This window comes from Megalobrama amblycephala, linkage group LG14 (genome assembly GCF_018812025.1).
Source record: "Megalobrama amblycephala isolate DHTTF-2021 linkage group LG14, ASM1881202v1, whole genome shotgun sequence".
NCBI classification, from domain to species: Eukaryota; Metazoa; Chordata; class Actinopteri; order Cypriniformes; family Xenocyprididae; genus Megalobrama; species Megalobrama amblycephala.
Genome location: NC_063057.1, coordinates 12,828,883 through 12,841,840, shown reverse-complemented (window position 1 = coordinate 12,841,840; position 12,958 = coordinate 12,828,883). Strand labels below are relative to the sequence as shown.

At 34.1% G+C, this 12,958-nt stretch overlaps 1 protein-coding gene across 1 annotated transcript in view; it reads left to right on the top strand.

The window, feature by feature from the left end:
- The window catches only part of nell2b (neural EGFL like 2b), a 62,504-nt gene that overhangs the window by 30,483 nt on the left and 19,063 nt on the right, over positions 1 to 12,958 (top strand). The window contains exons 13-15 of the mRNA XM_048156370.1: positions 139 to 264; positions 6,939 to 7,061; positions 8,175 to 8,270. Coding sequence (XP_048012327.1) covers positions 139 to 264; positions 6,939 to 7,061; positions 8,175 to 8,270 — 345 coding nt within the window. The remainder of the gene's footprint in view (positions 1 to 138; positions 265 to 6,938; positions 7,062 to 8,174; positions 8,271 to 12,958) is intronic.

Genomic DNA, 12,958 nt, shown 5'->3' with positions numbered 1-12,958 from the left:
CCCTCGACAAATGCTGTTAATTGATCACAGCTGCGGTGTGAATGGTGGTTTTTGGCAGAGCTTCTTCCCAAATGTTTTGAAAACTGTGTTGTGTTCAGGTCATAGTACAGAGTGTCTTGTGTTCTGCTATGGTTGCAGATATTGATGAGTGTGCAGAGGGGAAACACTACTGCAGGGAGAACACAATGTGTATGAACACACCTGGCTCCTTTATGTGTGTCTGTCACACCGGTTACGTCCGTATTGATGATTACTCCTGCACAGGTGAGTACAGAGATCATTATAATGTGTTTTTTTGCCAGGGATTTATTAGGAATTATTGTGGAGAATGGGAATGGGACACAATGAAGGCTGGATTCAAACCTGTATCAGTTGATCCCAATATCTATCTATCTATCTATCTATCTATCTATCTATCTATCTATCTATCTATCTATCTATCTATCTATCTATCTATCTATCTATCTATCTATTATATAATATTATCTATTATATAATGTTCACTATCTTTTAGGGTTACAATATGGAAAAACCTAAGAGCCAGTTTTGTTATATAAATGTTTAGTGTAATTTTAAAAGCATTATTTGTTGCTATTTTTAACATTTTTATATTTTAATGTGAGTTAAAAAAGACTAATATTTAAATAAATAAAATGTTAAATATATTACATTTCCAGGCAACATACAGACCCAACAAAATTGTATTGTTTGTATATAAATAATATTATTTAGTTAGTTATTAATTGTTTTTTATTGTACTAATGAGGTTTGTTTTATGCATCATATCAAGCATTGTTTAACATTATTTTAATATTGCGTGCAATAGAGGAAGAACAAGAATGAAACAAAAAAAGTTCAAGAAAGGCAGCATATGCGAAAGTTTTCACTGATGGAAAGTACAGATGGTACGTGCACCTGATCTTTAACTTAAAAAGCAATTAAATCTCTTCAGGAGCACAGGATAAGGAAGCGAAACACGGCGCAAGGGAACAGCTACACGATAAATGAGCCTTAGTCCTTCTGTGACCTACTTTAAAACTGAATTAATTACAACAAGTCCAGGAAGGTTTCTATCTCAATAAATACGCAAAAAAGCATTGAACCACGCACCTGGAATATAAGGTGCACAACAATTCAGCTTTTATTTTGTAAACTATTCTAGATTTTTTTTCTGCTGATCATCTCAGAAATCCATGAGTAGTCAAGGCCAGCTGCATTGTTATTATTTATTGTTATAATTTATAAGTAGTATGCATTACACCAACCAAGCAATCAAGTTCTCTGACCTCTGTTCATTTTAATTCTGCACAGTAAAATCCACAGAGTTAAATCAACTCTGCTCAGATAACATTTGGTCCCTCTCTGAATAGTGTTAAAATAACACTGAAGCATAGTTAAAGTTAATGAAATAATTAAGCTATTAATTCAGGGATGATTGAACATTAATGATGAACACCTGCTGTTAACAAGCAGAATAACTGAAGAAAAGAGAAACACAAGAACTACAAGTGACTTCACACTATTGCAATTGCTCAAACACAAATTATTTTAAAAACATAAAAAGGTCAAGAGCCCAACTAAAACAAACCCTGACCACCACGATGGTGGCATAATTTATTGACCAATAAAACACCAACATCTAAACCTATGTTAATTTTCAATAAGAAATTATTTAGACATGTGACAGAAATAAAGTCAATATGGTTAGTAATAAGTAAATCATATCTAGAGATTTATAGAGATTTAATGTCTTTTACCTTCAGTTGATTTCAATTAAATGGCTTTGGCTGAAGTCACTTGTAGTTCTTGTGTTTCTCTTTTCTTCAGTTATTCTGCTTGTTAACAGCAGGTGTTCATCATTAATGTTCAATCATCCCTGAATTAATAGCTTAATTATCTCATTAACTTTAACTCTGCTTCAGTGTTATTTTACTACTATTCAGAGAGGGACCAAATGTTATCTGAGCAGAGTTGATTTAACTGTGTTGGATTTTACTGTGTGCATGTTGTTTTTAATGGAAAGGGCTGGATTAATGTATGAAAGTGCACTGTGGAACAAGTGTCAACGTTGCTTGCTTTTTATTGTTTTCTTTGAGCAAACCCGCATACTCAGCGGTTGATGAGGAAACTTGCTGTACATCATTTGAACAGCATAGAGCCCCAACAATGTGGAGGTGTCGAGTCAATTATTCGATAATGTTAAGTTTGCCTATAGAGCACAAATTAAATGGTGTTCACAATGACCTTTCAAAGGCTAAAACTCTATTTGAGAATTGATTCAGAATCAGATTTTGAGTTTGTGTCTTCTCAAAACTTACAGGTGAGAGATGTCTTTTAATTTAAATGCACACCCTGCTGCTTTTATATCAATTTAATAAAATTATTACTTGCAGCAGTTATCAGTTTAACTCTATGTTTAATCTCTCCTTCTTCCCTCTGGATCTCTTGCCCATTGATGATTGGTTGAAAGCCTTGCGTCTGTTCTTGATTGGTTCAAAGCTGTGTATCTGCTTCTGTAATTACTTAGAGTCTCTGTGAGGCTGGCGTTCTGATGGCAAAACATTATTATTTTCAATTATTCATGTGTGCAGTCACACAGAGAAATATATTGCATATTTTGCCTGTGGGATTATTATGAGATAATCTGCAGGCTGCAGTCACGACAGTTGAAACTGAAATTCATTTAATTTGGATGCTGTAATAGACGTTACCTGATATAAAACGAGAACACTTTTAATCAGAAGATCTTATTTTAATTTAAAACATCAGAAGTTATTGGAATTACTGTAATTATTTTAATTGTGCTCCACTGTTTCCATATCTGTTCATTAAAGCTCTGTCTTGCCTTCATGATCAGCTCAGTGATATTTACTAATTACATCTTTTACTCGGCAATGAACAAACTTGTAGACGTGATAAGAGGTTTTTTTTTTCAGTTACATGAACAGTACCAGTCATTAGTTAGCGTTTATTGTTTCAAAAAAGAATAAGCCTGTTATGGTGTTCCTCTTTCTCCTTTCTTTCTGTCTTCATTAGTTCCTCTTGAGCAGTCAGCAGATGTTAAGCTTAAAAGGACTTTAGACTCCAATCAGCTCATTTATGTGCTGTTCTGGAAAGAGATGTCCATGTAAATGTTTCTTCAAAGATCAGAGAGGTTTCACCTTCGTTTAGTTTCTATTTTTCAAGGGATTGTTCACCCTGAAATTAAAATGATTGTCATTTACTCACCCTCATGTCATTCCAAATCTGTGTGACTTTGCTTTGTGGAACACAAAAGGAGATGTTTTGAAGAATGTTCACACTGTTCTGTCACATACAATGAGAGTGGATGGTGACCAGAGGCTTCAAAAATCATCATAAAAGCATCATAAAGGTGGTCCTTTTGATTCATTCACTATATTCAAAGTCTTCTAAAGCCATATGAAATGTTTGTGTGAGATATTATACTGAAAGGCCTGAAAGGCATTCTTTTACATTGTAGAAAAGAGCAGCTTGGATGTTCTGCTAAACATCTCCTTTTGTTTTCCACAGAATAAACAAGTCATACAGGTTTCCAAAGATGTGAGGATGAGTAAATGATTTTAATTTTTGGATGTACTATCACTTTCATTGTACAAACACAAAGAATCATCTCTTCCAAAAGTGATTTTTTTGCATGCTTGATAAGAGGCATAGAACGAATATGTTTCTCTGTTCGGTGTGAAAAGAAGCAGAGCATTCAGACTGAATATGTGATTTGCATTATTTTGGTGAACGATCCTCAATTCAGCTGGAAATGCATCCTGAGATGTTCATAGACAAGGAACCGCAGCATAAAAACACCCAGCCAATCAGCATCATTCATCAGACAAAGTATATTTTAATGAGATGATTTAATGACATTTTAATGAGTGTGATTTAAGATCTGTGTTGAAAGATTTATGACTAAAGATGATTAGGCAGTTTCACTTCACTGGAGGGAATTTGAGGAGATGAAAAGTGACACGTGGTGAAGAAAAAGACACCAGACAGGTGTAAACACTGGGATTTTGGGAGATTAAACAGAAGAGAAGGAAACGCTAAGATCTCTCTCTCTCTTTCTCTCTCTCTCTCTATATATATATATATACACTACCGTTCAAAAGTTTGGGATCGGTAAGATTTTTAATATTTTTAAAAGAAGTTTTGTCTGCTCACCAGATTGCATTTATTTAATTAAAAATACAGTAAAAACAGTAATATTGTGAAATATTATTACAATTTAAAATAACTGTTTTCTATTGGAATATAGTATAAAATGTAATATATTTCTGTGTTGGAATAGCTGAATTTTCAGCATCATTTCTCCAGTCTTCAGTGTCACATGATCCTTCAGAAGTCATTCTAATATGATGATTTGCTGCTCAAGAAACATTTATTATTATTATCAATGTTAAAAACAGTTGTGTACCTTTTTTTCAGGATTCCTTGATGAATAGAAAGTTCAAAAGAACAGCATTTATCTGAAATACAAAGCTTTTGTAACATTATACACTACCGTTCAAAAGTTTGGGGTCAGTAAGAATTTTTATTTTTATTTTTTTGAAAAGAATTTAAAGAAATTAATCTTTTTTTTCAGCAAGGATGCATTAAATTGATCAAAAGTGACAGTAAAGACATTTAAAATGTAACAAAAGATTATATTTCAAATAAATGCTGTTCTTTTGAACTTTCTATTCATCAAAGAATTATGAAAAAAAATATTGTACACAATAAATGTTTCTTGTGCAGCAAATCATCATATTAAAATGATTTCTGAAGGATCATGTGACACTGAAGACTGGAGTAATGATGCTGAAAATTCAGCTTTGCCAACACAAGAATAAATTACATTTTCAAATATTTTCAAATAGAAAACAGTTATTTTAAATTGTAATAATATTTCACAATATTACTGATTTTACTGTATTTTTAATTAAATAAATGAAGCCTTGGTGAGCAGACAAAACTTCTTTTAAAGACATTAAAAATCTTACCGATCCCAAACTTTTGAACGGTAGTGTACATATATGTAGATATAGATATAGATATAGATATATAGATGGTAGCTGACAGATCTGCCCATCTGGAAGGTAGAAAGTAAATGTGTGAGAGAAGGAGAGAAGAGCTTTGTTAATGAGTAATTAGAAGGATAATCGGTGTCATTTTAGCTTTCATGGGCAGATGAGTCAACGCAGATGAGAAATCAGACCACACAAACATGTCCACTGTGAGGGATTCATCTCAGTCAAACGCTGGCATGACTGTATAATATTACTGATTGAGGTAAACAGAGCTGGCGTCAGGGAAGCCAATGGAGCTGATACTGGACCATATTGTAAATTGGCTTAAATATCATACTTTTTTTCTTTTGAGTCTTACAATGAGGGTAAAAAAGTGCTAAATCGATAATTTTAAAAGCTACAGTTGAACTTAGGCATCACAACTATAATGTAAAGTATGAAAAATAGATTTAAAAAAATGCAGTGTTATTTTTATAAGGTTCACTGAAGCTTCTCCACTGTTTTTATACAGTAACTTCACAATTCTCTCTGAGAGTCTCTCTGGTTCTCCTTAACTTTTGGCTGCTTTGGGAACATTTTTCCCCAAACAGAAATATTTATAACAGAGCTGAAGCAGAGGACCTTTCATTGGCATTTCAGGCAGGCTGAGTGAAGACTTTCTTTTAGTACGGGTCATCTGGCGGTCATTGTAAGACTGTAACATTGTGAGATGATTGTTGAATGTTTCATGATCAAGTTCAATTCAAGATTCAAGAAAGATTAAAAAAAAATATATATGTATATATTACTTTACTGTTGACCCCTGTTCTGTTAAACCATAAATGGACTGCTTCGCTGTCTTTATTATAAATCACAGTGTTTTAGTCTAGTAATGTTGTCATGTCAGAGTAGCTCATTGTTCATTGCAGTCAGACTTCAACCATTTGATTGCCATTTTCAGCACATATTGTAGTAAACCCTTTAAAATGTAATGAGGATAGAAGGATGGAACAGTGCAAACTAAATCTGAGCCTTTTTCCAGCTGATGAACGATAAAAACATTGACAGCCAATCACAATCCATCATGCTTTAAAGGGATAGTTCACCTAAAAATGAAAATTATCCCATGATTTACTCACCCTCAAGCTGTCCTAGGTGTATATAGGTGTCTCTTCTTTCCGACAAACACAATCGGAGTTATATTAAAATATATCCTGGCTCTTCCAAGCGAGAAGGGGAAGGGGAAGGGGGTGTGAGATTTTGAAGCCCTAAAAAGTGCATCCATCCATCATAAAAGTAATCCGTACGGCTCCAGGGGGTTCATAAAGGCCTTCTGAAGCGGAGCGATGGGTTTTTGGAAGAAAAATATCCATATTTAAAACGTTATAAACTATAAATGTAGCTTCCGGTAGACGACCGTACATATCGGATTAATGCCAAAAGAGTAACCTCTGTGTAACCGCCTCTCTCGCGCTTCAAACAAATAGGGCTGGGCAACTATTTGTCAAGCTCCTCTTCTCTTATATTGAAATCCTCCAACATTTCTAACTTCTAACTCATGACCGGTATTTTGTTTTGCTCTATCCTCTGCGCTTCCGCGTTCTTCAATACGTCATGCGAGAGCATGCGAGTCCAAGTGCAAAAACTCTTTGACAGCATCTCAAATGTGCAGACAACCTTCAGCAAAGACTGTGGCATATTATTTTTGCACAAAAGTGTCAGTTATTCCCTAAGCACTGTGCTCATACACATCTGACTCCTTCCCCTTTCAGTGTTTTATTCTCTTTCTCTCTCTCCTTCTGCCTGTTTTTCATCTTTGAGTGAAATGGAATTGTATTCCCTCCGAGAGAAACGGCAGCAAGGAAGATGCAGAACGTGCAAAAAGTTAGAGGAAAGTGTGCAGAAACACACTGACGCACACTCTCCTTGTGTTTTCAGAGCATGATGAGTGTGTGCGTGGACTGAATACTTGTGACGAAAACGCTCTTTGCTTCAATATGGTTGGTGGACACAGTTGTTCCTGTAAACCGGGGTACATCGGTAATGGGACCGTCTGCAGAGGTATGCGCAAACATCTCCACATTAGTCTCTGTATTACAGTAAAAATTCATGATTTTCAATAACAAATATGATTGTTTATATAAATATTAACATGAATACATTTATAAGCTCACACTGTAAAAAAAATCCCAGTAAAATTTACGGTAAAAAACCGGCAGCTGTGGTTGCCAGAACTTTACCGTAAAAAATACAGTAGCAACGTAAAAAAAAAATCTGTTAAATTTACGGTAAAATAATGAATTTCATTAACTGATATAATGTTAATTTACCAACCTAATGAAGTACTAATATCTGTTTTGTACCTTTATAATACACAGTCACCAAACACAGTGGTGATGAGAGTCACATGATGAATCAAAGTTCATCACAAGCAGTTTTCCACAAGCTGAGAAGGATAATACTAATATATAGAAGGTGCACACAGTGTCATTCACACACACACTAAACACCATCATGGTAACATGCATGAAATTTTAAAAATGCAATAAACATTAATTTAACAACACTAGGTGTAACATAAAACCCTAATGTACATAACTGATTAGAAAAAAATGAGAATATTATATTATAATAAAACAAAAATATATCAAATGTGAAGTGTCACGCAGGGAATTGTGGGAATGTCAATTTACGTTTTTTCACTGTAAATTTTACAATGAATTGTTATTTTTCACTTCCAAAACCTGTGAATTTAACGGTATTTTACCATAAAATTACATTAAATGTATCGTTAGATCTATTACAGTTATTCACCGTATATAGTACGGAAACTTTCTGTAAACCAATTGACAGTTTTTCACCGCAGCATTTTTACAGTCTTTTACTGTTAAAATCACGGTCATTTTTTTACAGTGCATGATAATATAATGTTAATTTTTTCAAAGTATTTCTCAATCATTAAAAACATGTTTTTGAGTTATTATTCAAATGAACAGTAAGTCAAGCCCTGATTGTAACACATTACTTTTAAAAGTAACTTTCCCCAACACTGGAAATCAGCACTGTACACATGCATTAGCTCAGCTTCTGGTTTGCACAGATCATTTTTTTATTGGTATGTTGTAGCCCTTCTGAAATGTGTGTTGACCCCTGTGTCTTGTGTTTGGTGTGCAGCGCTCTGCGAGGGCCAGTGTCTCAACGGAGGTTCTTGTGTCAATCCAGATACCTGCGTCTGCCAGCAAGGCTTCACTGGAAAGAGATGCGAGACAGGTAAGACGCAATTAGGTCAATGGAAGGGCATTTCCCGTAACCTTTCAACGGGAGCCAGAGCAGAGTGGAGAAAAGTGTACATCATATTCACATACTGTGATGTTGCCCCTCAAGAGTTTTCATATTACAGTGATGGACAGAGTTGGTAGAAATATTGAGCTGTAGGAGCTGCAGAAAGCATGGAGGAGAGGTGATTTATTTTTGATATTTTCCAGGCGGGTGAGATGATTTCCATGAATGTGAACATAACCAGAGATGTCTCTCTGTGGACTGTGCAATATTTCATGACACTGTAGATATGCATGTTTGCTATGAATTTGATGAATAATGTTTAAGGAAAATCTAAAGCGATGCTTGCACTAAAATAATCTGAAATACTTGCTATACTTATTCACTATATTTTTCTGATTGCATAATATTACTATATAGTTCTGTATTATAATGCAGAAAATAACAAATAAAATTGTATTTCATTATAATTAAAATACTACATTATTATAAAAATAATATTTTCAGTAGTCTAAATGTTACTTATTCTCGACAACAATTTTAACAAAAAAGTTAGATATTAATAATATATATATATATATATATATATATATATATATATATATATATATATGTATATATATTATTAAAATATTATATATTAAAATATTATATATTAATATATAAATATTTCAGTTGATGTTAATATATTTAAATGTATAAATATATTGTTATATAATTTAATGTAAGTTAAATGTTAGTGTAAATACATAATTACATAACATTTTAACAATGATGGTTATAAAAATTTGAATTATATTAAGTTAAATATTAATATATTTTCAGTAGTTGATACCAGTGCTAGTGAAATTCCATTATAATGATTTTAAATGAATTGTTAATAGGCTGTAAATTATAAATATTATTTTTTTGTTGTAATTTAATATATATACATATAATGTTTTAATTATTATTATTATTATTTGTTATAGTTATGACAAATATAATATCGTCTTGTTGTACTCTTCCTTCCTTGTATTGTCAATCAGCAAGATTCAGTGGTCAGCTTTGTTTCATTGAATTTTAACAATTCTAACTGTGAAGATAGATGTAACTTGTTTCCTTCGACATTGTGCTTTAACCAAATGTGACATGAAAGCGTCAAGATATAGATCACATCTCTTCCATGTAATTTCAGTTTGTGTCCGAATCAACCACAACACGTGATGCACGACAAGACGTCTTGATAGTTGCTTTGTTTGTATTTTGTCACACTACACTGACTAGCCCCATCCAAACCTCACAGCTGTATATTAAACATTAAATACGTTCTGAAGGGCTGTGATTTTGTAGCTTCATGTGGTATTTTGCTTTTAGTGTTGACAGAAAAATTACTTGATGCTGAGAAGTTGTCATGTCATGGTGAGGACAAGTTCTTGGTGCAGAATTGTAAATTCAGAAAGGAAGCACACTGCAAAAAAAAAAAAAAAAAAAAATCAATATTTTGTCTTTTCTTTCATTAAAAGAAATACCTATATCATTTTTTTTTTCAGACAATATGTCCTAAATTATTTTATTACCCAATTGGGTAACAAGCCAAAAATACTGATGACTTTTTTTGCAGTGCAGGCTTCTTTTGGCAGGTACGATTACAAGTGAGCCACTGAACTCTGGAACAGCAGAAAAGAGACAGACATGAAGCTTTTTTATGGCTCTGGAGATCTGTGTGTGTGTGTGTGTGTGTGTGTGTGTGTGTGTGTGTGTGAGTGAGTGAGTGAGTGAGTGAGTGAGTGAGTGAGTGAGTGAGTGAGTGAGTGAGTGAGTGAGTGAGTGAGTGAGTGAGATAGAGAAGCAGAGACCTCAGAACCTTTTGCTCAATGTTACCCAGCAGGGCATCTGCCGGTGGTTTTTTTACAAACCGGTCCAACACCCACTCGCTCCTATGTGTGAGTGACAGAGGGATGATGAAGGGAAAGAGAAAAAGAGGAGTGAGGAGAGAGGAAATGAGGAGGCATGGGGACTAAAGGAGACAGCTGGTGGAGAGATAGAGAGAAGATAGAGTGAGGTGTGGTTTGCGAGACACTGTGTGTGCTGAACGCCTGACTCACCGTTCTTGGAGGGAGAACTGGCTGACACACAGACAAACTCACAGCTATGTTACGTGGGTCAGATTTTGCCTACATTAAACCAAATGTCCCCACAAGGTTTGTAAAAACTGAAAATACCTACATAGGAAAATGGCTTAATAAACACCGCAAAACCTAGTTCTTCCCATTTTTTAGCTTTATTTATTTATTTAGTTGTTAGTTAATAACACTTTACAATAAGGTCCCATTAGTCAACGGTGGTTAATGCATTAAATATAAATATAGTTCTCTCATGAAACTCTAGATGGCGCAGGCTGATGGGTCGTAAAGGTCCCGTTTTTCGTGGTTTTTTGAAGCTTTGATTGTGTTTATAGTGTGCAATATAACATGTGTTCATGTTTCGCGTGTAAAAAAACACAGTATTTTTCACATAATTTACTTATCTGTATACCGCTGTTTCCACTGTCATAAAAACGGGCTGATGACTTCCTTGTTCTATGAAGTCTTCAGAAATACGTAACGAGTTCTGATTGTGCCAGCGGTTCCTGTGTTGTGATTCGACAGCAGCTTCTGCTCCATCTGTCAAGAATATTCTTTGTGCGAATCCGGCATTAAACTGATTGAGATTGAGAAAGCAAAATGTGCTGCACATAGTTTTACATGTGGATTATAATTTTCGGGAACCGAGTTAAACATAAATTGTCACCATTGATCTCTAAGTACAGCGTCCCTGGGAAGGCCAAACAAAGGTGATTGGACTGCGGGATGAAAATAACAGCGTTTCGACGACATGGCAACAAACACACTCTACAAACGCAACTCTTGCTCTTCTCCGTGGGAGCGCAACAAGACCACGCCCCCTTTTTTTGTGTATTCCTGTGGGTGGAGGTTAGTCAAAAAACTGTTTTAGTGACGTCATTAAAGAAGGAAGTAGAGGGATGTAGTCCAAACTGGCCGTTCGATGTAGGCGACTTCTGTTAAATAAAATATCTCGCTTGGCATTGAACTTTGAGCTTTAAAATTTTACAGATTTTATTTATACTCTAACAACAACATTACACACTAACTAAAGTTTGAAACATGGGATCACGAAGAACGGGACCTTTAACGCAAGCTGATGATAATTACAGCGTTAACTACTGGCACAAGCTGATTGGTCCATGTCATATCTGCAGCCAATGAGTGCTTCAGAGTTCCTCTAAAACCCTCCACCTTCCCCAGCTCCACCTGTATAGATCTGCTATGGTTATTGATGCTATTTGTGCAGCAGCAGTATGTCTTACTCTCAGCAGTGTATCGGTGTATGTATTGGCAGTAGCAAGTTCCTGTACTTACTCTGCAGCAGCAGCAATAATCTACAACAACAGCTATAATCTTCAGCAGCAGCAGCGTAGCAGATCTATTCCGCCAAGACCAAATACATTAACATTGTCATATCCATTACCATGCTAACAATCTTCCGAGAGTTGATAGAACTGATATTAACTACACTGTAAAAAAAATCCCAGTAAAATTTACGGTAAAAAACTGGCAGCTGTGGTTGCCAGAACTTTACCATAAAAAATACAGTAGCAACGTAATAAAAATCTGTTAAATTTACGGTAATATAACGTATTTCATTAACTGATATAATGTTAATTTACCAACCTAATGAAGTACTAATATCTGTTTTGTACCTTTATAATACACTGACAGTCACCAAACACAGTGCTGATAAGATTCACATAATGAATCAAAGCTCATCACAAGCAGCTTTTCCACAAGCTGAGGAGGACAATACTAATATATAGAAGGTGCACACAGTGTCATTCACACACACACTAAACACCATCATGGTAACATGCATGAAATTTTAAAAATGCAATAAACATTAATTTAACAACACTAGGTGTAACATAAAACCCTAATGTACATAACTGATTAGAAAAAAATGAGAATATTATATTATAATAAAACAAAAATATATCAAATGTGAAGTGTCACGCAGGGAATTGTGGGAATGTCAATTTACGTTTTTTCACTGTAAATTTTACAATCGTTATTTTTCACTTCCAAAAACTGTGAATTTAACGGTATTTTACCGTAAAATTACATTAAATGTACCGTTAGATCTATTACAGTTATTCATCGAAACTTTCTGTAAACCAATTGACAGTTTTTCACCGTAGCATTTTTACAGTCTTTTACTGTTAAAATCACGGTCATTTTTTACAGTGTACCAGTGAGCAATACTTTTGTTACAGTATTTATTCATTAATGTTAGTTAATGAAAAGACAACTGTTCATTGTTAGTTCATATTAGCTCAGGTCAATTCAATAATATTTACAGATACAACTTTTGATTTTATAATGTATTAGTAAATGTTGAAATTAACATTAAATATTAATAAATACTTTAGAAGTATTTTTCATTGTTAGTTCATGTTAACTATGTAATTAATGTTAACATATGGGACCTTATTGTAAAGTGTTATTTATTTATTGTTTGTGAATTACATTAACAAAAAGTACAAAGACAAAAACAAAAAATGTTTACAGAGAGACAAGAAAAAATCAGAGAACAAAAAATAAAATTTAAAATGATTCAAAAATACAGGAAACAGAGACAGAAAT